This window comes from Neoarius graeffei, chromosome 22 (assembly GCF_027579695.1).
Source record: "Neoarius graeffei isolate fNeoGra1 chromosome 22, fNeoGra1.pri, whole genome shotgun sequence".
In the NCBI taxonomy this organism is placed as follows: domain Eukaryota; kingdom Metazoa; phylum Chordata; class Actinopteri; order Siluriformes; family Ariidae; genus Neoarius; species Neoarius graeffei.
Genome location: NC_083590.1, coordinates 40254536 through 40280806, shown reverse-complemented (window position 1 = coordinate 40280806; position 26271 = coordinate 40254536). Strand labels below are relative to the sequence as shown.

Below are 26271 nucleotides of genomic sequence, written 5' to 3'. Positions count from 1 at the left end.
ACTCTGTAGTACAAGAGCCAACATATTGGAGATTACATTTACGGCAAGTTGCGAAATATATTGTTTTGCAGGAAGTACAAGAAAAATGTTGACGAATTTTGTATTTCCTTCCAGTTATGAAACTGACAAAAAATTTGACTCTGCGAAAAAGTTATTACATAAATTGCATTTTTTGTTACACTTAAAGCAACCTTGTTCATGCTCTTGATTATTGACTTCCATGTCACCACGCTTAAATTTAGAAGGCGCCAGAATATCCTTAAGATTTTTAGGCCTTCTAAAAGCCGAAATAATACTACCCTCTGGAAATACTCCGATATCCGGAAGGTTAGGGTTAAAGTCAAATCGGTAAGATTTTGCGGAATAATATTAGCTTTTTGCATTCCTCTATTTTCATGCAAGAAGTATTTCCGGAGGGTATTATTATTATATATATATATATATCATCTCATTATCTCTAGCCACTTTATCCTGTTCTACAGGGTCGCAGGCAAGCTGGAGCCTATCCCAGCTGACTACGGGCGAAAGGCGGGGTACACCCTGGACAAGTCGCCAGGTCATCACAGGGCTGACACATAGACAACCATTCACACTCACATTCACACCTACGGTCAATTTAGAGTCACCAGTTAACCTAACCTGCATGTCTTTGGACTGTGGAGGAAACCGGAGCACCCGGAGGAAACCCACGCGGACACGGGGAGAACATGCAAACTCCACACAGAAAGGCCCTCGCCGGCCCTGGGGCTCGAACCCAGGACCTTCTTGCTGTGAGGCGACAGCGCTAACCACTACACCACCGTGCCGCCCCTATATATATATATATATATATATATATATATTGCCAAAAGTATTTGCTCACCCATCCAAATTATCGGAATCAGGTGTTCCAATCACTTCCATGGCCACAGGTGTATAAAAACAAGCACCTAGGCATGCAGAATGTTTTTACAGTTTGGAGCTGGCCCTGTCCTCTTCCACCATGACTGTGCACCAGTGCACAAAGCAAGGTCCATAAAGACATGGATGACAAAGTCTGGTGTGGATGAACTTGACTGGCCTGCACAGAGTCCTGACCTCAACCCGATAGAACGCCTTTGGGATGAATTAGAGTGGAGACTGAGAGACAGGCCTTCTCGTCCAACATCAGTGTATGACCTCACAAATGTGCTTCTAGAAGAATGGTCCAAAATTCCCATAAACACACTCCTAAACCTTGTGGACAGCCTTCCCAGAAGAGTTGAAGCTGTTCTAGCTGCAAAGGGTGGACCGACGTCATATTGAACCCTATGGATTAGGAATGGGATGTCACTTAAGCTCATACATGAGTCAAGGCAGGTGAGCAAATACTTTTGGCAATATAGTGTATATATATATATATATATATATATATATATATATATATATATATATATATATATATATATACACAACCCCAATTCCAAAAAAGTTGGGACAAAGTACAAATTGTAAATAAAAACGGAATGCAATGATGTGGAAGTTTCAAAATTCCATATTTTATTCAGAATAGAACATAGATGACATATCAAATGTTTAAACTGAGAAAATGTATCATTTAAAGAGAAAAATTAGGTGATTTTAAATTTCATGACAACACCACATCTCAAAAAAGTTGGGACAAGGCCATGTTTACCACTGTGAGACATCCCCTTTTCTCTTTACAACAGTCTGTAAACGTCTGGTGACTGAGGAGACAAGCTGCTCAAGTTTAGGGATAGGAATGTTAACCCATTCTTGTCTAATGTAGGATTCTAGTTGCTCAACTGTCTTAGGTCTTTTTTGTCGTATCTTCCGTTTTATGATGCACCAAATGTTTTCGATGGGTGAAAGATCTGGACTGCAGGCTGGCCAGTTCAGTACCCGGACCCTTCTTCTATGCAGCCATGATGCTGTAATTGATGCAGTATGTGGCTTGGCATTGTCATGTTGGAAAATGCAAGGTCTTCCCTGAAAGAGACGTCGCCTGGATGGGAGCATGTTGCTTTAGAACCTGGATAGACCTTTCAGCATTGATGGTGTCTTTCCAGATGTGTAAGCTGCCCATGCCACAAGCACTAATGCAACCCCATACCATCAGAGATGCAGGCTTCTGAACTGAGCGCTGATAACAACTTGGGTCGTCCTTCTCCTCTTTAGTCCGAATGACACGGCGTCCCTGATTTCCATAAAGAACTTCAAATTTTGATCCGTCTGACCACAGAACAGTTTTCCACTTTGCCACGGTCCATTTTAAATGAGCCTTGGCCCAGAGAAGATGTCTGCGCTTCTGGATCATGTTTAGATACGGCTTCTTCTTTGAACTATAGAGTTTTAGCTGGCAACGGCGGATGGCACGGTGAATTGTGTTCACAGATAATGTTCTCTGGAAATATTCCTGAGCCCATTTTGTGATTTCCAATACAGAAGCATGCCTGTATGTGATGCAGTGCCGCCTAAGGGCCCGAAGATCACGGGTACCCGGTATGGTTTTCCGGCCTTGACCCTTACGCACAGAGATTCTTCCAGATTCTCTGAATCTTTTGATGATATTATGCACTGCAGATGATGATACGTTCAAACTCTTTGCAATTTTACACTGTTGAACTCCTGTCTGATATTGCTCCACTATTTGTCGGCGCAGAATTAGGGGGATTGGTGATCCTCTTCCCATCTTTACTTCTGAGAGCCGCTGCCACTCCAAGATGCTCTTTTTATACCCAGTCATGTTAATGACCTATTGCCAATTGACCTAATGAGTTGTAATTTGGTCCTCCAGCTGTTCCTTTTTTGTACCTCCAGCCTCTTATTGCCCCTGTCCCAACTTTTTTGAGATGTGTTGCTGTCATGAAATTTCAAATGAGCCTATATCTCATCTCATCTCATTATCTCTAGCCGCTTTATCCTTCTACAGGGTCACAGGCAAGCTGGAGCCTATCCCAGCTGACTGTGGGCGAAAGGCGGGGTACACCCTGGACAAGTCGCCAGGTCAATGAGCCAATATTTGGCATGAAATTTCAAAATGTCTCACTTTCGACATTTGATATGTTGTCTGTGTTCTATTGTGAATACAATATCAGTTTTTGAGATTTGTAAATTATTGCATTCCATTTTTATTTACAATTTGTACTTTGTCCCAACTTTTTTGGAATCGGGGTTGTGTGTGTGTGTGTGTGTGTGTGTGTGTATATATATATATTTATATATGTGTGTCTGTCTATATATATATATATATATATATATATATATATATATATATATATATATATATATAAGACATCGACTTTTCATTTTACAGGTCTCTGCACGATGCAGCTTACAAACAATTCACTTGATGAATTATTGGTTTGGTTACTTGGGGAAAACAGTCAAGTTTTTGAACATCAGTTTTTGAGATTTGTAAATTATTGCATTCCATTTTTATTTACAATTTGTACTTTGTCCCAACTTTTTTGGAATCGGGGTTGTGTGTGTGTGTGTGTGTGTGTGTGTGTATATATATATATTTATATATGTGTGTCTGTCTATATATATATATATATATATATATATATATATATATATATATATATATATATATAAGACATCGACTTTTCATTTTACAGGTCTCTGCACGATGCAGCTTACAAACAATTCACTTGATGAATTATTGGTTTGGTTACTTGGGGAAAACAGTCAGGAGAGTTATTAGTGTCCTTGCTAAGCACAAAGCAGTGTGAAGCACACTATTGTTCTTCAGTTTACTTTATTATTATTATTATTATTATTATTATTATTATTATTATCAATAATAATAATAATAATCACCCATTTTTTGGCAGCGTTACTCCTACAGCTTTTGAGATATTGAAATCATTCCAACTCTGACACGTCCAGCCTGAACCATGCCACACACACTCTCTGTTAATCTATCCACCACCATGTACTGTAGATCACGTAAAAAAAAGATTTTAGAGCATGAAGTGTCACGTCACGCTGCGAGTTGAGCCATTTTAAACCATGATTTTAGAGCGTGCAGCCATACACACACACACACACACACACACACACACACACACACGCACACACACACATATTGTCTCTCTCTATTACTCTACCCACAACCAGCACCATGTAGATCATGTAAAAAAAAAGATTTATAGCAGGAGGTCTCATGTCCGATCCAGTTTCTGTTAGGAACACTGTTCCAGCTGAGCAAGCACACTTGACATTTTCTCTGCAGAAATGCAGTCTAATTCCAGCTTGTCCTTTTTTTTCGCATCATTGTGGCATTTATATGCTACACCAGGGCTTTTCAAAGTGTGGGGCGCGCCTCCCCTGGGGGGCGCCAGAGTTTTTCAGGGGGGGCGCAACGTGAGGAAAAATAAACCAGAATAAGTTACTATTGCGGACATTTAGCGAACTTCAGCTAGCCTTTGCCAGAGACAAAATGGATCGATTTTTAGTACCTAAAGCTACAGTGAGTGAGGAGACAGAGTCTGGGCTAAGCAAAAAAACAGAGCCTCCAGGATGTTGCGATTTGCAACTTCAATGCAAATTCAATCAATCCCCGCGAATTCAGGGCGGTGTTGCAATTATATCCAATCACCGCAACTTTCCCGCAAATTTGACCAATCATTGGCGTCGTTTTGAGGTGACGTCGACAAACTACCTTCCGCCTTACTTCCGTGTATACGTTCAAGAGAAGCAGCATGCGCGCAGTGTTGCCAGATTGGGCGGTTTCAAGTGCATTTTGGCGGGTTTTGAACATATTTTGGACTGGAAAACATCAGCAGTATCTGGCAACACTGCACGATGTGCGAGTCAGTGTTTATATTGGCTTAAATTCTGTTACTGAAAGTGTATTATGTTTACAGTGAAGGACTGTGTGCACTTTACTTTTTTTTTTACTTAATACAAGAAATTAATGGATGCCAACATTTTTGCCAAAATGGTATTTTATTTTCCATTGTTTAGGCAGCTTCAGCATCATACTGTGAGATTCTGTTCAAATTGTTTTTTTTTTCTTCTATGAAGCCTGAGCCATTTATTTTATTAGTTTATAAGTATTGTTTAATTTAGTCTTCAGGAGAGACTGCCTGCACACAGTACTAGTATTAATAGTTTTTTTTTTCTTACATGAAAGCTGAGGCATTTATATTATATTTTAAGGTAACTTCATGTTGTGCTGTGAGGTTCTATGCACTTTAACTTTTGAACCAACAGGTGCATTTGGAGGGCAGCACGGTGGTGTAGTGGTTAGCGCTGTCGCCTCACAGCAAGAAGGTCCTGGGTTCAAGCCCCAGGGCCGGCGAGGGCCTTTCTGTGCGGAGTTTGCATGTTGTCCGCGTGGGTTTCCTCTGGGTGCTCCGGTTTCCCCCAAAGACATGCAGGTTAGATTAACTGGTGACTCTAAATTGACCATAGGTGTGAATGGTTGTCTGTGTCTATGTGTCAGCCCTGTGATGACCTGGCGACTTGTCCAGGGTGTACCCCGCCTTTCGCCCATAGTCAGCTGGGATAGGCTCCAGCTTGCCTGCGACCCTGTAGAAGGATAAAGCGGCTAGAGATAATGAGATGAGGTGCATTTGGATAAGTAAAGCCTGTTTTTCTGCATTTTTATAGTCCTGGTAATCTTTTATATTGGTAAAGATGTTTATAGGACCATTTCTCAGTGTCTTTGTTTTTTTAATCAATAGTTTTTCAGTAATAACTTAATATTTAACATATCACTCAATTTTAATCACAAAAAGAGAAAATCGCAACAATTTCTCGCAACTTTCACTTCCTCCCGCAATGTAATCGCAACAAAAACCTAAAAAACACTGCAACTTTCATCGCAATTTTTTGGAAAACCCCCGCAACATCAGACATTTTAGCCCGCAACAATCACAAAAAAGGCCCGCGGAATCCTGGAGGGACTGAAAAAAAAAGGAAGTATGACCACGATTATTTAAAGTTTGGATTTTCATGGACTGGATCTGAAGACGCTCCACTGCCACAGTGTGTTGTCTGCCAAGAGGTACTAGCTAACGATGCTATGAGATGTTTAAAATGTGTAAAACAAGATGTTTTAAAAAGCACAGATGTTTAAAATGTGAAAAAGAAAAAAAATTAAAATGTGTACAACAACCATTTTTTAAAAATACGAATGGAACATTAAGTATAGCAACAACAAAAATTGTAAGGGGGGCGCTGTTGTTTATTTGCTCTCTGAGGGGGGGCTGACTCTCCCACACTTTGAAAACCCCTGTGCTACACAATGAGGCATACTTATTTAAAAACTGATAATATTTACAATATTTGTAAAACTAGCAAAACAATGATGTAAACACAGCTGAGTAGCTTCAAGGAACCACTACATGATGTCATCACATACGTCAAGCCCATCTGGCATTTTATAGAAAATTCATTTTTCTCAAACACTATTTGGTATCTGAAAATGAAAGTTTGATTTTTGCAATCTGTGAATACTTTTACTTAAAATAAGTTTGAGAATAAATCTGCTGGAGGATCCCTTTAAGTACAAACTCTTCTAAGCAACTGCAGTGTCATGTCCACACAACACTGTAATGTACCATGACAGAATACTTTGCCGACCAAATGGATGGAGTTGAAGAGAGATGGCTTGCTAAGCAATGCCACACCCTGCCAAAGGCAGAGAGGGAATGACCCCTAAAAAAAATTTTTTTGGGGGGGGTGCTGTTACCGGTAAGGCCAACATAGTGGCAAATGGGGAGGCCTTCGCTCCAGAACTCCATTGAGAGGCTAATAGGGATATCGTCATTCCTCTACTCACTCCTCTTTCAGGCTTTGAAGAAGCCGTCGCTCCACTGCCAGGTTTCAGGGAGAATGAGATCATCACTCAAACCATGCCTGAGTCTAAGTCCATGTCCTAGTTCATGCTCAGGTTAATGCCAAAGTACTAGCCCATGTCCATACCTGGGTCCATGCCTATGCTCAAGCCCAAGTCCATGCCCAAATCTATGCCTGAGTCCATGTTAATATCTATGCTTGAGATGATGGCCTATGTCCATGTCTGAGCCCAGCCTGAGTAAACATCATTGTCCAAGTCCAGGCCATAGTCCATGTTCTTGATGACACCCAGGTCCAGGTCTAAATCCACACATCTGTACCAAGCCAAGCCTGAAACCAAGCCTGCACCTGTATCCACAGCCCAGTAGCAAACCAAGCCTCCACCTTTCTCCACACTCCCATACAAAGCCCAACCAGAACCCAAACCTCCACATAAGCCCATGTTCCAGTGCCACATCCTTCCCGAGTCAGCGCAAAACTCCAAGGGGAGCTTGTCCAACTCCAGATCTCATCCCTGGGGCTGACCAAGCAGGTTTTTAGCATCTGGAGGGAGCTCTTTGGGAGGGAGGGTCTGTCACATCCACATGCACAGTGTGCATCGCAGACTGCAACTTGTGCACAGCACCGCTCTTAAGCTCATTAGAGCTAATTGCCATGCACCTGTTCCTGATTAGAGCACAAACACAGTGCACGCTTATAAGGACTCTCACAACACACAGACTTTACGTACTACGTGCTCTATACCCTGTGTCTGACGTTACCAAGCCTTAGATTCTGTCATGCTACTCTGGTTTTCGAGTTTGTTTTCTTTTTTCCTGGCAACATTTTGTCTCTACCTCTGATATCCTGTCTGTATCTCACTTGACTATTGCCTGTTTCTCAATTCTGCCTTTATCTAATGTTTTGGAACTGTGATTACATCCACCTATGGTGTACCGCCATTACATGACATTCAGTCCTGAGGCTATTCAGGGAAGAACATCCACCTCCATCTTTATGGTTTCTATGTGCCACTGTCCACAGCAATCTCATGGTGATCTTTATGCTGTCCATGTGGGGCCATCTTTAACAAGGAAATGACAAATCCAGACAGGGTAAAGCATCAGGATGGATCAGGCAGGTCCAGAGATCAGAAGGAGTCAGGATCACTAAAAATCTATGCATGTGATTATGACACCTGTTTTCAGTGTTTGTTTTAGTAAAATCCCTACTAGGTGAAATTAAAAGTTATAGCATTTCTACTTTTTCCTGCTTGTCTGTTTTTATTCCTACTTTTCAGTTCTTACTGTTGTTGTTGTTGTTGTCGTCCCCCTTTCGGGTACTCAGAGAAAAAAAATCGAACAAACTTGCTCTTGTATAAAAGTGCATAATAAATACACTTCATTCGTATAGTACAGCTGTGGCTCATTTAACACACAACTTAAGGAAGGGAATCCAATTTCATGGCTAGCTCAACTGTGCAAATCTAGTTAACAGGAATTTCTGTAGCTTTCACACAGCGAAGGTGCCATTTTAATGAAATATTTATCGAATTAAATACCACTGAGAGGAAATCTATTGTAGAGACTTTGGATGCTGTCAGATAAAGACATAATTATAGCAACATTTGTATGCCTTGCATTCTTTTATATTTGTTCAGGTCTATGCTGATTTGTACAGATAAAGGCAGGAGTGGGACACAGGGTATTGTGTCCTCTGGCTGAGTGTATATTTAAACCAAGTCTACATTCTTAGTGGGAAAAACAAGTGCTCCTCAGTGGTTCTTTGAAATAGTTAAGGGGTCTTAATTTCTAAAAGGGACAAAGCATAGAATATTTAATATTAAGTATTGCTTCATAATAATTTCTATACTTAACTAAATATGTTTACTGATTGTAACATTAAATATATACTAGTGACAAATTTTGCAATTGGATTTTTGTCAAGAAACAGTGACTAAAGTGACATTGTCCCATGTATGGGAAATCAGGGGCAGCACGGTGGTGCAGTGGTTAGTACTGTTGTCTCACAGCAAGAAGGTTTTGGGTTTGAACCTTGTGGCCTTTCTGTGTGGAGTTTTCATGTTCTCCTCGTGCCTGTGTGGGTTTCCTCCAGGTGCTCCAGTTTCCTCCCACAGTCCAAAGACATGCAAATGAGGTCAACTGGCTACTTTGAGTTGTAGGTGTGAATGTCTATCTGTCTCTGTGATAGATTGGTGACTTGCCCAGGGTGTACCCCGCCTCTCACGTGGGATTGGCTCCAGCTTCCCCTCCAACCCTGATGAATAAGCAGTGGTGTCAAAAGTACACACATTTGTCACTTAAGTAGAAATATAGATACTGCAGTTTAAAAACACTCTGGTAAAAGTTGAAGTATCAACTTGACCTCTTTACTCAAGTAAAAGTGAAAAAGTATGTGCTCTAAAACCTACTTAAAGTATAAAAGTATAAAGTAACCTTAAAAATAATAATAAATTAGTTGATGGCACTATATGAATTGGAAACTTAATTAAAAAAAAATGATTAGTTCTACATGTGGCCCAAGACACAGCACAATCATAAACCCATTACTGTCAAAGACAGAGTGACTCGAGGAGCATGTTCTTTCTCAAACTTTATTGGAACTCAATAAGACGTCCACACAGAGTGCAAAAGTGCAATATACATTCTGCATACACAGTAGGAGTATGTGAGGTATACGTGTTCGTCCCATCCAAAAAAAAAAGTCAAATCCTACTGCTTGAAAATTCAAAGAAAAATAAAAATATAAACATCTGATTTCCCCTTTCTCATAGCCGACAATCAAGACCAAAACTGAAATTTAAAATGAGCTCCCAACTTATCACTACATACAAATCCCTTAAGAACACCTCACAAGTTTTGAAAATGGCACAGAGTACGACAGTGCAAAAAATTTTGCATACACAGTAGGAGTATGTTAGTCCCATCAAAAAATGTTCAAATCCTGCTGCATGAAAACTCAAAGAAAGAGAAAAATATAAACACATGTTTTCCCCTTCGTCATAACTGACAACCAAGACCAAAATTGAAATGTAAAAATGAGCTCTCACTACATGCAAAACCCTAAATGGCATCACATATACGTTCAGGAATTAATTGTTCCTGACTGCTTTAATACCCTTTGTTCCCAGGGTATGTCAGGTCTGTTAGTAACTTCCAAGAAAATCAAAAAGAACAATGGAAGCCAAAGTCCCCAGCTAGTGAGGACTTAGGGCCTCTGCATGCTCTTGCGACAAGGCTTTCACAGATAGCTTTTCGCAGACAGTTGTAATTTATCGTTGAGCGGGGAGTAATAGGCGTGCGCGATGTTATTCATCGCCATAACGCAAGGGGGCGCGAAGTTGCGAAATCGCTAGGAGTAGTTGGTGGGTGTGGTTAGTGGAGTGTTTATCCTCCGGTTACTTATAATGACTAGAACTGGAGTCGTATACTGTAGGTGTACGTACTTCCTCACTTCCTCGATCAACTGCTCTTCGTGCTGCTCCATCTTCGCTCGTGTTTTTAAAAATGGCGGTAGTGAAAACAAAACAAACCGGGAAAGTAGGGAAGCAGAAGTGCATGTACAGCGGATGTAGAGTGGACCAATCAGAGCCCTCTTGTCTGCGACGCTGTCTGCGAGGCTTCTGCGGTGGTCACAATTTTTGGGAGGTGCGCGCAGAGCGTCTGCAAAGGGGGGGCTACGCAGACGCCATCTGCAACGCCATCTGCGAGGACTGGGTGGTCAGCATAAATTGGCCTTTACTGTGCCCTCCACAAACCCCACTTGAGAGGTGAACACCCTCTCCAACTTTAAATCAGCATTAAACGTATTCCTCTCCATTGCATCCTATAGAGTCTGCTGTTGCGCCCTCACAGCAGCGCAGGGATTTAGAAATGAATTAGGCATTGTCCTATACCCTCACCTTTTAGCGACACCTTCGAGAGGGTGTGTGTGTGTGTGTGTGTGTGTGTATATAAGAGAGATTGATATACATTGTCAATTTAATGATGGGGTCCATAGAACCCTTCAAAAACTGCAATAAACCTGGACACTCAAGAACTATGTATGAGGGTGTGTACGCCAGTAGCGAAAGAAAGACAGCATACCCCATCAGACTACCAGAATTCTCTGTTAAGCCTCAAAAGAAGCTGGTTCTCAAAGTTCTTGTGATCAATACGTGCCCTTTTTGGACGGAATATCAGTGCAGCTACACTAAACAGTCTCTCGCATGCAGCTGAGCTGGGAGTGCTGTGTTAAGCCTCAATGAAAGGTTGCAAATTGCTGGGAAAGACTTAAGTACATCCATTGTATCACCTGGGGAGCCAAGGTAAGTTTCCAACTGTTTGGCATTTTCTTGGGAACTGGTCTGTTTGATTGAAGAAAAGAAGTCCTCCTCTGAAGAAGAAGGTGAGCTCTCAGCTTGATTCTCCTCAGCTTGGTCTTTCAAGTGACTTTTGATGTAGTCAAGGCCTAATGAATAGGGAGGGGGGGTAAGACCAAACACTGAAATTACAACACTGAAAAATTGCACAATGACTAACCGTATATGGCTTACGAACAAATACACCAGTAAATGCTTGTGTTAGAGATACAGTCATGGCTGAAAGTGCTGGCACCCTCCAGGACTGGTTGATATTTGAGGGAAATTCACACTGTTCATAGAAACCAATAGAAATGTATAGTCTACCGTCAATTAGATATTGACTGATACGGTATTTCTCTGAATGCTACCACAGCTGACATCTGATGACCTATAACATTAGCAATGGGTTTTATCAATGACAAGTGGCCTTTTATCACTGCTAAAAGACACTTGTTGTGAAGGGTGCTGTGTTGAATTTGAGGAAAACAATTGTTTTTCAGTTGCATTGGATTATTTAAAAATAGCCTGGTTTGGTTATTTCAAAAACTTCAGAATTGTGCTCAAATAAATAAATAAATAAGGGTGCCAACAATTTCAGCCATGAGTGTACTCAGTAGCAAATAATACCTGTATTATAGTAACAAAGCAAAACAGTGCAGCACTTACCGAGTCTCAGGGTGTAATCGTCACTTGTCCAGCTTGTCTTGAATTTGGGCACGAGAATTGCAGCAGCGATCAGCTCTGGTTCTGTAAGTACGTGTTCGAATCGCTTCTCAAGGCCTGATAGTAGAGCATCAATTAAAGGCCTACAGAACTTGGAGGAAATGCGGAGGTTTTGGAGCTTATTCTTGAGTATTGTGATCGTTGGCACCAACCAGCCCATCTGCACATTCGTCTCTCCCTGCAAGACATCCAGGACCTTTGCCACCGGGGTCATGGTCTTCGTGTATTCAGCCAGGAACACAAGCTCAACAGGTGTGAACCTGTTGAAACAACAAAGAAAGAACACAAAATGACACCTTCAATTCAATAACTAACAAATTCTGCAAATCACCTGCACAAGGAGTTAGTAAAAAATATACTGTAAATAGAGGAAATGCATTAATGTGTGTTTTATATCTTTTCAGTTCAAATTGATTGAAATAATACAAAAAATAAAAAGTGGCTGGTACATACATGGCTATCTTCAGTGCGCTGCATACAGCTGTGATGGCCCCTTCTCCCTGCTCCCTTGTTATTCTGATGATCCTCTCCACCGCCAAGAACAGGGAATTCCATCTTGTTGCAATTGGCTTCAATAACTGCAGTTTACAGTTCTTTTCGATGACCTCTGCTGCTGTGGTAGATCTTGTGCTTTTGTTCCAAAGTCCTCAACACTTCGAAAAGGCTGAGCGTGAAACCCGCTTGTAGGCACTGTTGACATTGGCCTCCTCGACATCAACAGTTGACACCAAATTAAGAAGGTGGCAAGCGCAGCGATGGTGTCTGGGGAGTTGGAATTCCAGGCAGTCATCCTCATCAAGTATCGCTCCAGCCTCGACGAACTCCACGCCCTCACTCTCCTGTTCTTCATCATTCCAATCACCATTGTTATCTTCGGCTTCACCACTCTCAACACTAGAACCCAGGCTGTTGTTTTCATCAGTCTGCCCATATAGCCTAAAAGCTTTTAAGAAGTTGGAGCCATTGTCAGTCGTGGTGCGCGTGATTTTGTCCCGGATGTTGAATTCACTGTGAACTTCATTCAATGCACTGGCAAGGGCAGAGAAAGTGTGGGGCCCATTCAGCTGTTTACAGGCTAGGGCAGTGCACCGTCTGGTCATACTCAGAGGGTCTATCCAATGCGCTGTTACGCCAAGAAATCCACGCCTATATGCTGTCCAGCAGTCCGTTGTAGTGCCAATGAAGTCAATTCCACTCATTGCTGCCTTCAGATTGTTTCTCATTTCAAGACAGGCTTTCTGAATTTTGTTGACTACAGTGTTGCGGGACATGACATTTAAATTGGGCTGGAGATGCTGTATTAGATCTATAAACCCCTGCTGTTCCACTGTATTAGTTGCGTGTAGACCTTGCACTATATAGTTAAGGAATTTTTTATCGACACTGACCTTGGACACTGGCCTGCTGCTCCATAATCTGGCTTGTTTGGGTGCGGGGCCTTGCTGTGGTGCTCCTTCTGTCTTTCTTTTCGGGGCTGTTGCAGTGAGGGTTTTGTATCTCTCCAGATGATTACCATGTTTTCTCTGCGAAAATATGCAAAATTTAATCATTAGTTCATTAAGAGGACACTCTGTCAACATGGTTACAGTTTTGTCCAGCCACATTTCCTCTACTACTACAGTTGGTGGCCACCATCTCACACACTTCACACCTTGACAAAATTGACCGGGAAATAAACATTCAAATTAAACATGGTGTTAAATTAAGTGATGAAAAGATTTGGACAGGTCACTAATATTGAATTCAAACAAACAGGTCTATATACAAAAGAAAGTGACACGAAGGACTAGGCTATGAAATTGTTAATTTAATCTCCCAGGACACACAACCAACCAACTAGCACATTTCCGATTGAAAACAGTGAAAAACGCTGGAAACACACAGTTACATAAACATGGGTAAATAAACCAGATATTGGACAGTCTAAAAGCTTACGAGAGTGAAGTAGCTCACACTTTAGACTGGGGAACGGCAGCTTATTTTGCAAACATCAGAGAGCTAGGTAAGGCTAACTCCTTCAGCAATTGTTAGCGGCTACCCTGGCATGTCTTGGCATGTCCCTATGCTAGCCAAGCTGCAGCAAAAGACATAAATTATCACAGTCTTCGATAGTAACACAGAATACAGCTTACCTCTACATGTTTTTTTTTTTTCAAATTTGACGGAGAGTTCTTGAAGGCCAGAATTATGTGGGTCTTGGGTGTGCATAGTTTGCACTGTATTTTCCAGGAGGAGTCATTTTTGCCCCCGACTAATTCGAACATTTCTTTCAGATAGGGCCAAGGATGAGGAAGGTCTCCATCGCCCAAGCCGACACCTGTGTCCGACCTTTCGGACATTTCCCCATCTATCTCTGGTTCCAACATTGCAGTTTGTACAATACCACTTGCTTGCTTGCTTCTTCTGACGACCTCTGTCATGCGCAAACACAATGAACAGCCTAACCAATGAGTGGTTTGCTTTATATGATTCATCCAATTACGCTCGAACTCACTAAGTGTGGATGGCGCCACTGATCTGTATTGGAAGGCGCACATGACGTAAAAAAAATAATAATAATAATAAAAAAAACATTAAACTGAAAACAAGAGCAACGAGGCTGTTTTTTTTTAATGTAAGGAATAGAAAGTACTTGTGTGAGAATGTAATGAGTAGAAGTCAGAAGTAGGCAGAAAAATAAATAATGGAGTAAAGTATAGATACCTAAAAAGTGTACTTAAGTACAGTAACGAAGTATTTGTACTTCGTTACTTGACACCTCTGTGAATAAGCAGTGTAGATGATGGATGGATGGAAGTTCACACATTCAGCAATCTTGTTTTTGATTAAGTGCAATATGAAATGGAAAAACAGGGATGTGTGTGGGGGGGGCGGTCATATGGTCACACAGAGGGCTTAAAATGCTGCTATTTTTCATTATTTTCTAATTTATTACAACACTTTTCATTACAAATTATATTATTGACAACAACTTGAGTGAAAACTACAAACTTTGAAATATTTACATGAATTTCAGACTTTCTTAGTATTTGGTTCATCCCTTTTTAGCTTTAATGAGAGTGTGCACTCGGGCTGCATGGACTCCACAAGTTTGTGCAAAAACTTATGATCCATTTTAGATCAAATCCATCGGACTGTCGTCTGATCACACGCTTCAAAAAATTAGGCATGAGGAAAATCTGACCTTTTGTATAAAGGAGTTAACATGGTCAATATCACACTTTGTCTTCCATTTAAATAGGGGCCTAGAAATGTTAGTGGAGAGTGTCTACCAAGTCTGTCCAAATCTCAAAATCTTTCAAAGGCCATAAGTAGATCATTTCTGTTTTTCTTGCTCATCAATCCATTTACTGAGCCCTTGTGCCCTATGGGTGGGGATGGAATCATCCTTCAAGATATTCTGAACAACTGGGTGAGGCCATGTGTTGGCGTCCACCAAGAGAATGGTACCGGCCTGAATGTTTGACCTGTACAGTGAAAGGTGTGGTGACTCTATTGTCATGTAGAAAGTGTTTTGTGATCAAGCTTTGGCTCCACTTGTCCTTTTCAAGGGAAGTGTCACTGCAAATCAATACAGAGTTATTCTGACTGATCACCTTTATCCTTATGATGAAACATTTCTATCCTGATGGGAGTGGTCTCTTCCAGGATGACTCCACCCCCACCCATAGAGCACAAGGGCTCACTGAATGGAATGATGAGCAAGAAAATTATATAAATCATATATATACTTATGGTCTTTGAGAGATTTTGAATGGACTTGTTAGAGAGCACTCTCTCCTAATATCACTAAAGCACCAGTTGAGGGAACAGCTTTGGGAAGAATAATGTTCATCCCTCTAGGACATTTTCAGAAACGTCTGGAATCTATGAACAAGCACATTATTGTACTGTGTGTGTGTGTGTGTGTGTGTGTGTGTATATATATATATATATATATATATATATATATATATATATATATATATATATATATATGTGTATATATAAATATATATATAATCCAAATTATTCTAAATAAGATAATAACTATTATGACTGTACTGTTTTTTGAAATGCATGCCCCTTTTAAATTGTACATGTTTGAGCTGTTTGGAGTGGGTACGAACTTTCAAGCTATAACCCATGACCTCCTGATTAACTGGGGTACAAATATGAGGTGAGACAGAGGGCAAATCCATTAGTCATTCATCAATATGGGGAAGATAAGAGAACACACAAACCAAAGGAGGAAAAAGTGTGTTGACCTTCATAAGATAGGGAATGGTTATAAAAAATAGCTACTTGTGTCAAAATGCCAATTTCTACTGTTAGGACAATAACAAAAATAGATAGATAGATAGATAGATAGATAGATAGATAGATAGATAGATAGATAGATAGATAGATAGATAGATAGATAGATAGATAGATAGATAGATAGATAGATAGATAGAAGGGGGGCTCAACTGGAACTGGAACAAATTTTGAAGCTGACCACACAGACAAAGAAAAAGCCTTCTGGAGGAAAGCTGTATGGTCAGATGAGACAAAGATTGAGTTGTTTGACCACAATGACCACCATGTACAGAGGGACACTGTACCAGCTGGTGGTGGTGGTAGGATCTTCATGCTCTGGGGCTGTTTTGCTGCCAGTGGAACTGGCTCATTGCACAAAGTGGATGGAATAATGAAGAATTCTGCCATGAAGAGTTGTGAAATATCCAACCAGAATTTTGCCAGAAGCTTGTTCATGGTAAACAAAAATGTTTGGTCAAGGTGAATCTTGTGAAAAGACATTTTACCCAAATATTAGGTGTGCTTTATGTATATTTTTTACCCTGTTTGTATAATTTTAACCCTGTGTTGATTTCAGAAAACCCAAAGAAAATTAAAACTTGTGCACCAAATTCGTGTTTTTTTATTAAAGATGTATGCTGTACAATCATTCTGCCACAGAAAATGAACAGTTCAAAGAAATTACTGAAAGCCCAAATATTGCCATGACATTCATATCCAAGAGAGCATTCATGTCACTGTATGTAACTTCTGACCACAACTGTAAGTATGCTCTCTCTGAAGCAATGGTAGAAGGACACAAGCAGTTTTTGAGTGTGGTGGTTCTTCCTGAGGATCCTCAGGAAGTAAAGTCTCTTCTTTGCCTTCTTTATCACCTGTGTGCTGTTAGTCCTCTAGGTCAGGTCCTTCTCTATGTGCACCCCTAGGAACTGCAAATCTGAGACCCTCTCCACACATTCCCTGGTGATGAGAATAAGCTGAATGTATGTTTTCTTTGTCCTGCAGTCTATGATCAGCTCCTTTATTTTGGTGGTGTTGAGGACCCGGTTGTTGTCTCTGCACCACCCAGACAGCTGCTCCACCTCATCCCGATAAGCGGACTCATCACCCCCAGAGATGAGCCCCACTCTGGTGGTGTCATCTGCAAATTTGATGATGCCATTATTGGAGTGGGTGGGGGTACAGTTGTAAGTGTAGATGGTGAAGAGTAGGGGGCTCAGCACACAGCCCTGTGGGGAGCTAGTGCTGAGGCTGAGGGCTGAGGAGATGTGGGAGTCTACTCTCACCCTCTGGGAGCAATCAGACAGGAAGTCCTTGATCCAGAGACAGATGGAATGAGAAAGTCCCAGGTCTGTCAGTTTGGATACCAGTCTATGAGGGAGGATGGTGTTGAATGCTGAGCTAAAGTCCACAAAAAGCAGCCTAGCATAGCTCACCTGCTGCTCTAGGTGAGTCAGGGCAGTGTGGAGAGTTGTGGCTATGGCATCCTCTGTAGATCTGTTAGCTCTGTAAGCATACTAGTGTGTGTCTAACATGGGTGGGAGGCTTGCAGAAGTGGACAAAGTACCCAACTTCATTACTTAAGTCAAAGTACAGATCCCACTGGTCAAATGTTACTCCGATACAAGTGAAAGTTGTACAGTCAAATTTTTACTTAAGTTAAAGTACTGAAGTACTTGTTTTTAAAAATACTTAAGTATTAAAAATAAATTTTCTGTCAATGCATCGTTGTATTATTGCCACAAGGCTTACAGTGCCGAATGCCTCTGAAGCAACCTACTGGACTTACAAAATGAACACATGCTGTGTCATCATGGTGGTTTAATGTTAAGCTAGCTAGTCAGTGAAGCTCCACCTGACATGCTAGCAAACTTTTTTCAAACTCAAAATCATATTGGGTAGCTAATGCTACTAGAAAAGAAAGATTTCTACATTCTGTTTATTTGGCAAGATTATGCTAAAACATTTCTGAAAGGACTTCAGATAAGTTAAATGTTATTCATGTTAGTGTAACTCCATTTTTACATGCTAACTAACAGTGTCCAAGTTAACTAGCTATGTGTTATCATTAGCCGTGAACAAGGCAATGGCAACTTGGCGGGCAAATCCAGAGAAAGTCATTTGACTAACCAGACTGCATAACTATTGCAATGTTATCTTTAGCTCTAAAAGCACAAACAACCTCAGTGCAAGCTTTCTCTTGGAATAAAACATTTACATACCTCAATATGCTCCCGCAGGTTGGACGTCAAGTTTTTGTAGCCTGTGATGTGGTTCGTTTTAGGCAAACAAAGCAAACATTTAAAATGAAACGAATCTTTAACCCGTACAGAAAACTGAAACATGGGTTTGTGCATTCCCCAGAAGTACCACCTCCTTCCATTCTGCCATCAACTGATTGTGTTTAAATAATGCTGCAGAGAAATCATTGATTTTATATAGTCTATGAAAGTGACGTTAACCCAGTGATTACTGATCGGCTATCTCAGTGTCACCTGCGAAAAAACAATCACGAGAAAGGTAAAGAAAGGAAAAGGAAAAAACATCCACTTTCAAAGCTGCTTCATACTGTAGTAATGAGTAATGAGGACCTTGATAGAAATGTAGTGGAGTGAAAAGTAATTTGTCTTTCAAATGTAGTGAAGTTAAAGTCATAAGTTTCCAAAAAAAAATAATACTCAAGTAAAGTACAGATATTCAAAAAGTGTACTTAAGTACAGTACTCAAGTAAATGTACTTCGTTACTGTCCACCTCTGGAGGCTTGCAATAATGTGAATCCGGACAAGTTTCTCAAAGCACTTCATGAGGACAGGAATAAGTGCTACTAGACAGTAATCATTCAGGCTGCTGATGGTAGTCTTTTTGGGCAGTAGCACTATGGTAGAATACTTCAGGCAGGGTGGGATGGTGGACTGGGATAGGGACTAGATCTTGGTGAAGACCCCAGCCAACTGATCTGTGCAGTCCAGCAGCACTTGTCTGCAGATGCCATTGGATCCCACAGCTTTCCTTGGGTTCACCGCCCTCAGTGTGTGCCTCAACTCATGCTCCACCACTCTGAGGATCTGGGGGCTGGTGGATGTAATGTAGCTGCCTCCAGTGGCTCCTCCTCAAAGCAGACAAAGAAGTGGTTCAGCTTCTCTGCCAGTGAAGCGTCATTGTCAGCAGCTGAGAGGTTGCTGGATTTGTAACTGGTGATACGCTGGAGCCTATCCCAGCTGACCATGGGTGAGAGGTGGGATACACCCTGGACAAGTCGCCAGGTCATTGCAGACAAACAACCATTCACACTCATGGTCAATTTAGAGCCACCAATTAACCTAACCTGCATGTCTTTGGACTGCATGGGAAACCGGAGCACCCAGAGGAAACCCACACAGACATGGGGAGAACATGCAAACTCCACACAGAAAGGCCCTCACTGGCCACTGGGCTCGAACCCAGGACCTTCTTGCTGTGAGGCGACAGTGCTAACCACTACACCACCATGCCGCCCATTCCTACATATCATAATGTTTAATTTAAGATGTGGAGGTAATCTGGATTTAACCTGTGAGGACCCTGAGAGGTCCATGACCTTAGATCATCAAAAAACTGTGTTGCGTCATCGGATAACAATAAATTAGGTAAGTTCAATTTTTTAAAAAATGTGTCTACACATCACATAATGTTGCATAATGTGTTGCTAATTATTTAGATTTGTACCGATATAGAACTTTTCAAGTCATGGTGTTTTTAGTGCTTATAATTATGCCTGAATCCTGATAATGGAGCATATAATTTGGAGAACATTTATGTTCATGAACTGCAGCAGTTGGTGGGCATGTCTAGCAATCTCCTGAACAGAAGCACAGTGCAGTGCACTTGAGAGCAGCCTTCTTGCATTTGCACTGACCACTGCAGCCCTTCTTGCAGCCACAGTGGATTAGTTCATGGCACGATTTCGATGCTTCAGTAAGAGTGGTCCAAAGAGGTTGCCACCCAGTTGTTTGCCTTGTCCACCCCCAGTCTGATGGATCTAACACATCTGGAAGCAACACCAGTGCTTGGTTCCAGATGTTGGCCTGGTAGCAAGCACACTTGATGTGCTGCTTTTTGCTGCCTGTGTTGGTAGAATGTTTTCTAAAGCTTGCGACTTCTGTGTGAAGAGCTGCTTCCTGGCATTATTTACCCACAGGCTTTCACTGGTTCTGTCATACATGAGTACCAGAAAATGCTCCACCAGTGCCATTGTCTCCTCACTGATATCAGCTGTTACATGAAAAAGTTGCTCAAAGGCTTCTGTCACCTCTAGGAAAGCTTTCCAAGTTTCCCAGGCAGTCTTTTTTCCTCCGTCAGCAAAAGCAGTCACAGTGACAGCATTAAAGACAGGCAGAGTGGAACTAGCCATGTGGGAATTTAAAAATATAATATCCACTACTTCAGTACCCAACTGAACACATCCACTCTTGAAAATGTCTAAAATGGCGGTGCGTACACACGCAGCGGCTCCTCTCCGTCCCGACAGAACGGTGTTTTCATGTTTTTTGTGTTTTAAAACAGCATGCATCTGTTCATCTTTGTTGCATCCATCAGTCTTAAGGCACACATACTCCCGTGAGTTTCTGCTCGACATCCACAGAACCATATTCACGGATATAAATCCAGCGGACGTGGAAGTGCTATGCGACTACGGTTTGCACCAGAGGCCTTTTCAACCACTGACCCCCACTCCTGCATCCAGCCCACAGTGGAGGCGCCACAGGCGGAACATGCAGAAGCAGAAGAGGGGCAAGCGTGGAGGTATCCGGGCTAGGCTAGCGGCTAGCCCTCACCGGCCGGCTATCCCTACTATCACTCTGGCCAACGTACGCTCGCTGGACAACAAGCTGGATTATGTCCGCCTACTCTGCTCATCTTCTAAGTCTGTGAGTGAGTGTTGTGTCCTCGTGTTTGTGGAAACATGGCTTAACGACAGCGTCCCAGACTGTGCCATTCAGCTAGCCCGGCTAACATGCTACTGGTCAGACAGAGCGCTAGTCAAGGGGGGGAAGACTCGCAGCAGAGGACTCTGGCCATTCCTCCATACAGAACAGCTTCAACTCTGGGATGTTGGTGGGCTTCCTCACATGAACTGCTCGCTTCAGGTCCTTCCACAACATTTTGATTTTATTAAGGTCAGGACTTTGACTTGGCCATTCCAAAACATTAACTTTATTTGTCTTTAACCATTCTTTGGTAGAACAACTTGTGTGCTTAGGGTCGTTGTCTTGATGCATGACCCACCTTCTCTTGAGATTCAGTTCATGGACAGATGTCCTGACATTTTCCTTTAGAATTCACAGGTATAATTCAGAATTCATTGTTCCATCAATGATGGCAAGCCATCCTGGCCCAGACGCAGCAAAACAGGCCCAAACCATGATACTACCACCACCATGTTTCACAGACGGAATAAGGTTCTTATGCTGGAATGCAGTGTTTTCATTTCTCCAAACATAACACTTCTCATTTAAACCAAAAAGTTCTATTTTGGTCTCATCCGTCCACATTTTTCCAAGAGCCTTCTGGCTTGTCCATGTGATCTTAGCAAACTGCAGATGAGCAGCAATGTTCTTTTCGGGGAGCAGTGGCTTTCTCCTTGCAACCCTGCCATGCACACCATTGTTGTTCACTGCTCTCCTGATGATGGACTCATGAACATTAACAGTAGCCAATGTGAGAGAGGCCTTCAGTTGCTTAGAAGTTACCCTGGGGTCCTTTGTGACCCCGCTGACTATTACATGCCTTGCTCTTGGAGTGATCTTTGTTGGTCAATCACTCCTGGGGAGGGTAACAATGGTCTTGAATTTCCTCCATTTGTACCAGGGCTTTGAACCAGAATTTTTTTCCTATTGGTTCGTTCCGAACAGAAATGGAATTTTAACGTTTCCGGTTTTGGGTTCCACCATTAAATAGACGTTCCCGAACCGGTTAGAACAAAAAAATTTCGTTCCCGGAACGGTTAATTACGTTCCCTGTCAGCTGTTTAACAAATGGCTATAAAATTATGTCTCTGTCTCATCCAGCTTAAGCCAAATGTAGGCTAATTCTATTACAACCTTCATTAAATAAGACAAGAAATAGTTCAAAACAATTATTATTTCAAATGTTGGCGATTTGGATTCTCAGTATGTCTTCCCATCTACACAAACAGAAAAAGTGCCAAAAATGAAAGATAATTTGTTGAGTGTGTTACCAAAGGCTAGTCAGGCCCTATAGAGGGCTACCGCATGACGTCACCGCGCCGCGAGATTTTGTTAGGCACCATATTGGAAGACCAAGTACACATCTATGCAAGTACATACATACATAAAACAAACTACACCTGAAATGTAGCCAGGGCCGGTTCTGCCCTAATCTGGACCCGGGTGCAACATCGCGCAACCCCCCCCCCCCCCCCCCCCCCCCCCCAAAAAAAAAAAAACAAAAACACCAGTCTAAATCAGGACAACCATCACATAACTATAACTATAAACATTTTATATCAACTATTTTAACTAAATGGGCTATAATAAATAAGCCTGCAGGCAGCCACGGCGGGCCGCCTCAGAAAAGTAACCATTCGATGACACAACTGAAAGCCTGCAGCCACGGCGGGCTGCCTCAGAAAAGTAACCATTTGTCCTACCTTAAAACTCGTTTTGCATTTTCTGCCTCCTTTTTTGTATTTTCAACCCTCCGTTTATTTTCTTTCCTTTTCTGAAAACCCGATTTGTGTCCAGACATTTTGTTCTGCTACCAACGAACTAACTCGTCAGGTCTCGTCTCTCGAGCCCGCGATGATTCTCGTGGGAAGGGCAACAACTGATACATTTTTACAAACAGCCAATAGGGAGGTTGCATCGTTCAGGCTCTTCTTTGCTCAGACACTCAGTAATGGAGACGTGATAGTCCACCTTCCCGCTCTCTCCATTCAATCAGCGAACGTCACACAGGAAGTGAACCCCAGTGGGTCATAGAAACTTGCGCAGGAGGAGAATGGCTTTTTTATTTGTAGGCTACGGAAACTTTGAGGAACAAAATAAAAACCGGTATTTACCAGTTACCATTATTTTTAATAAGCGTTTCTGTTCCAGAACATAAACAATAATAATGTTTCTGGTTTCGTTTCTGTTCCATGTGAAATAGAAAAAGTTCCCGGTTTTCGTTTTCGTTCCTTGAACCGGTTCAAAGCCCTGATTTGTACACAATCTGTCTGACTGTGGATTGGTGGAGTCCAAACTCTTTAGAGATGGGTTTGTAACCTTTTCCAGTCTGATGAGCATCAACAGCGCTTTTTCTGAGGTCCTCAGAAATCTCCTTTGTTCATGCCATAATACACTTCCACAAATGTGTTGTGAAGATCAGACTTTGATAGATTCCTGTTCTTTAAATAAAACAGGGTGCCCACTCACACCTGATTGTCATCCCATTGATTGAAAACATCTGACTCTAATTTCACCTTCAAATTAACTGCTAAACCTAGAGGTTCACATACTTTTGCCACTCACAGATATGTAATATTGGATCATTTTCCTCAATAAATAAATGACCAAGTATAATATTTTTGTCTCATTTGTTTAATTGGGTTCTCTTTATCTACTATTAGGACTTGTGTGAAAATCTGATGTTTTAGGTCATATTTGTGCAGAAATATAGAAAATTCTAAAGGGTTCACAAACTTTCAAGCACCACTGTATCTGTTTCTCGGAAACCAAAAGTCCAGTTGAGCTGACATTTGGTGTGCTGTATTATTCTGCAAATCTGTAACTGGATTTTTAATCATGACTGGATTACTTCAAAAACATGACCACCTACAGCCAATTAGTTTTCACACAACTAGCATCAAGCCATCATCACAAAACTTGATGTATGTTTATCTGTGGTCTTTTTATTGTTCAGTGCAGCTTGGCAAGAACTGGCCACTGAGTTGCTATTTGCAAAGAGTGCTTTGAACACATGGATTGCTGCCTGTGGATACGTTTGTTTTGTTTGAATGTGTCGGTGATATGAGGAATTAAGTTGGTTCTAATTTCCAAAATATAAACAAACTCATAGCTTAATTTAGACCCTGACCAAGCAGTTGCTAGGGTCTTTCTTTGCACTGCAAGTTACACATCTACAGTCACTACTCATTCATGCCTACATGAAAATAAAAACCTCCTCTGTTAGCACAACTTTTTTGTCCCAATGCACACATTGTCTTCACCAGATGCCCTGTGAAAACTTTCCAGCAAGCCTCCTATTCATATGTGTATTTCTGTCCTTTTAGAATATATTTGTTCAATCCAAATAATGGTAGTCATATTCGGTTTCATTGCTAGTACTGTTATTACATTGTGTTATTACTGTCATTACATTGCTATTACAGTAAACTCATTACACCAACTTACAGTAGATACATGGTGGGCATGATAGCTACTGATAGACAATATTTTGTCATATATACAGTAAATATTAATAATATACTTCTCCCTGTATTTGTTTTCTGCAGATATACCAAGATGAAAACTGCCACAAACATCTACATTTTCAACCTGGCTTTGGCTGATGCTTTGGTCACCAGCACACTTCCCTTCCAGAGTGCTAAATATCTAATGAACACCTGGCCTTTTGGCGAGCCCCTGTGCAAGCTTGTCATAGCCATTGACTATTACAACATGTTCACTAGCATCTTCACCCTGACCATGATGAGCGTTGATCGTTACATTGCTGTGTGCCACCCAGTCAGGGCGCTCGAGTTCCGGACTCCTGTCAAGGCTAAGCTTATCAACGTGTGTGTTTGGATTCTCTCATCCGCCATTGGTGTGCCCATAATGATCATGGCCATTACCAAGGTGACAGACCAAGGTGAATGACAGTGTTCTTTCAAATAAATTATGTCTAACAAATTGTTATCTAACTTAAGTATAGTTTACCCAACCCTGCATAAGCACTGATGTTGTTCTAACACAGCTAAATTTTAAAATATTTCCTAACAGGAAACACAGTCTGTACTCTGAAGTTTCCTGATCCTGACTGGTACTGGGACACAGTCACAAAAATCTGTGTTTTCATCTTTGCCTTTGTGGTACCAGTCCTTGTCATCACAATCTGCTATGGGTTGATGATCCTTCGCCTGCGCAGTGTTCGGCTCCTCTCTGGTTCCAAGGAGAAGGACAGGAACATGCGTCGCATCACTCGCATGGTGCTAGTGGTGGTGGCTGCTTTTATCATCTGCTGGACACCCATTCACATCTTCATTATTATCAAAACCTTGGTGGAGATTGATCAGAGGAATCCCTTTGTCATCGCTAGCTGGCACCTGTGCATTGCCCTTGGTTACATCAACAGCAGTCTCAACCCCATTCTATATGCCTTCCTAGATGAGAATTTCAAGAGGTGCTTCAGGGAGTTCTGCCTACCTTTCCGTACCAGGATGGAACAGAACAGTCTTTCCAGAGCTAGGAATGCCATCCGCGAACCAGCTTCAGTTTGTGCCCCATCCCAGTCAGGAAGGACGCCAGTATGACTAGGCCTGGAACAGATCCCACCAGGATCCTGCTCACGATTCCAACAAGACCTGCAGTCTGAGGTCACCCAAATTTCCACCACCGAATTCTAGAATTGAACATTTTACAAAGGAGGAGTGCCAACTAATACACTTAGGAAGATTAGTATAACAGAGTGAAACCAATTTCTAACTAGCTATTTAAGCACATTATTGCCACAGGCATGAATTAAGAAGACTGGTCACTGTGTCCTCATCGGCAGTGAATGCATGTTGGAAGATATGAAGTAAATGGCTTTGATCAATTATAGACCATCAGTGCCATAAAACACATCATTTTTTTAATTTTTATTTATTTGCTTGTTTGTATATTAATTTATTCTTTTTTTTTTATTTTAGTTATTTATTTTTGTTGTCCTAGTCTGGAATGGACTTCTTCCTGAGGCCAACATTGAAATCATCATCTTGAAATGTGAAGCATTTTGCACCACTGACTGAAAAGTGAATACATTTGGATGAGAAAAATCATTTGGTTTTCAGACAAAAATCAACACATGCCATATTTGAATAAGGTTGCTTCATTAGGAAAATTGTTGCTTTGTCATATTTTTGTGTTTTTTGATGTACTGCTACAGCTAAAAGAAA

General features: G+C 41.4%; 1 protein-coding gene across 1 annotated transcript in view; it reads left to right on the top strand.

Moving 5' to 3' along the window:
- oprd1a (opioid receptor, delta 1a) overlaps nt 1-25647 on the top strand; it is a 146694-nt gene extending 121047 nt beyond the window's left edge. The window contains exons 2-3 of the mRNA XM_060903944.1: nt 24631-24986; nt 25118-25647. Of these exons, the coding sequence (XP_060759927.1) occupies nt 24631-24986; nt 25118-25647 (886 nt within the window). The remainder of the gene's footprint in view (nt 1-24630; nt 24987-25117) is intronic.
- The last annotated feature ends 624 nt before the right edge of the window (nt 25648-26271 follow it).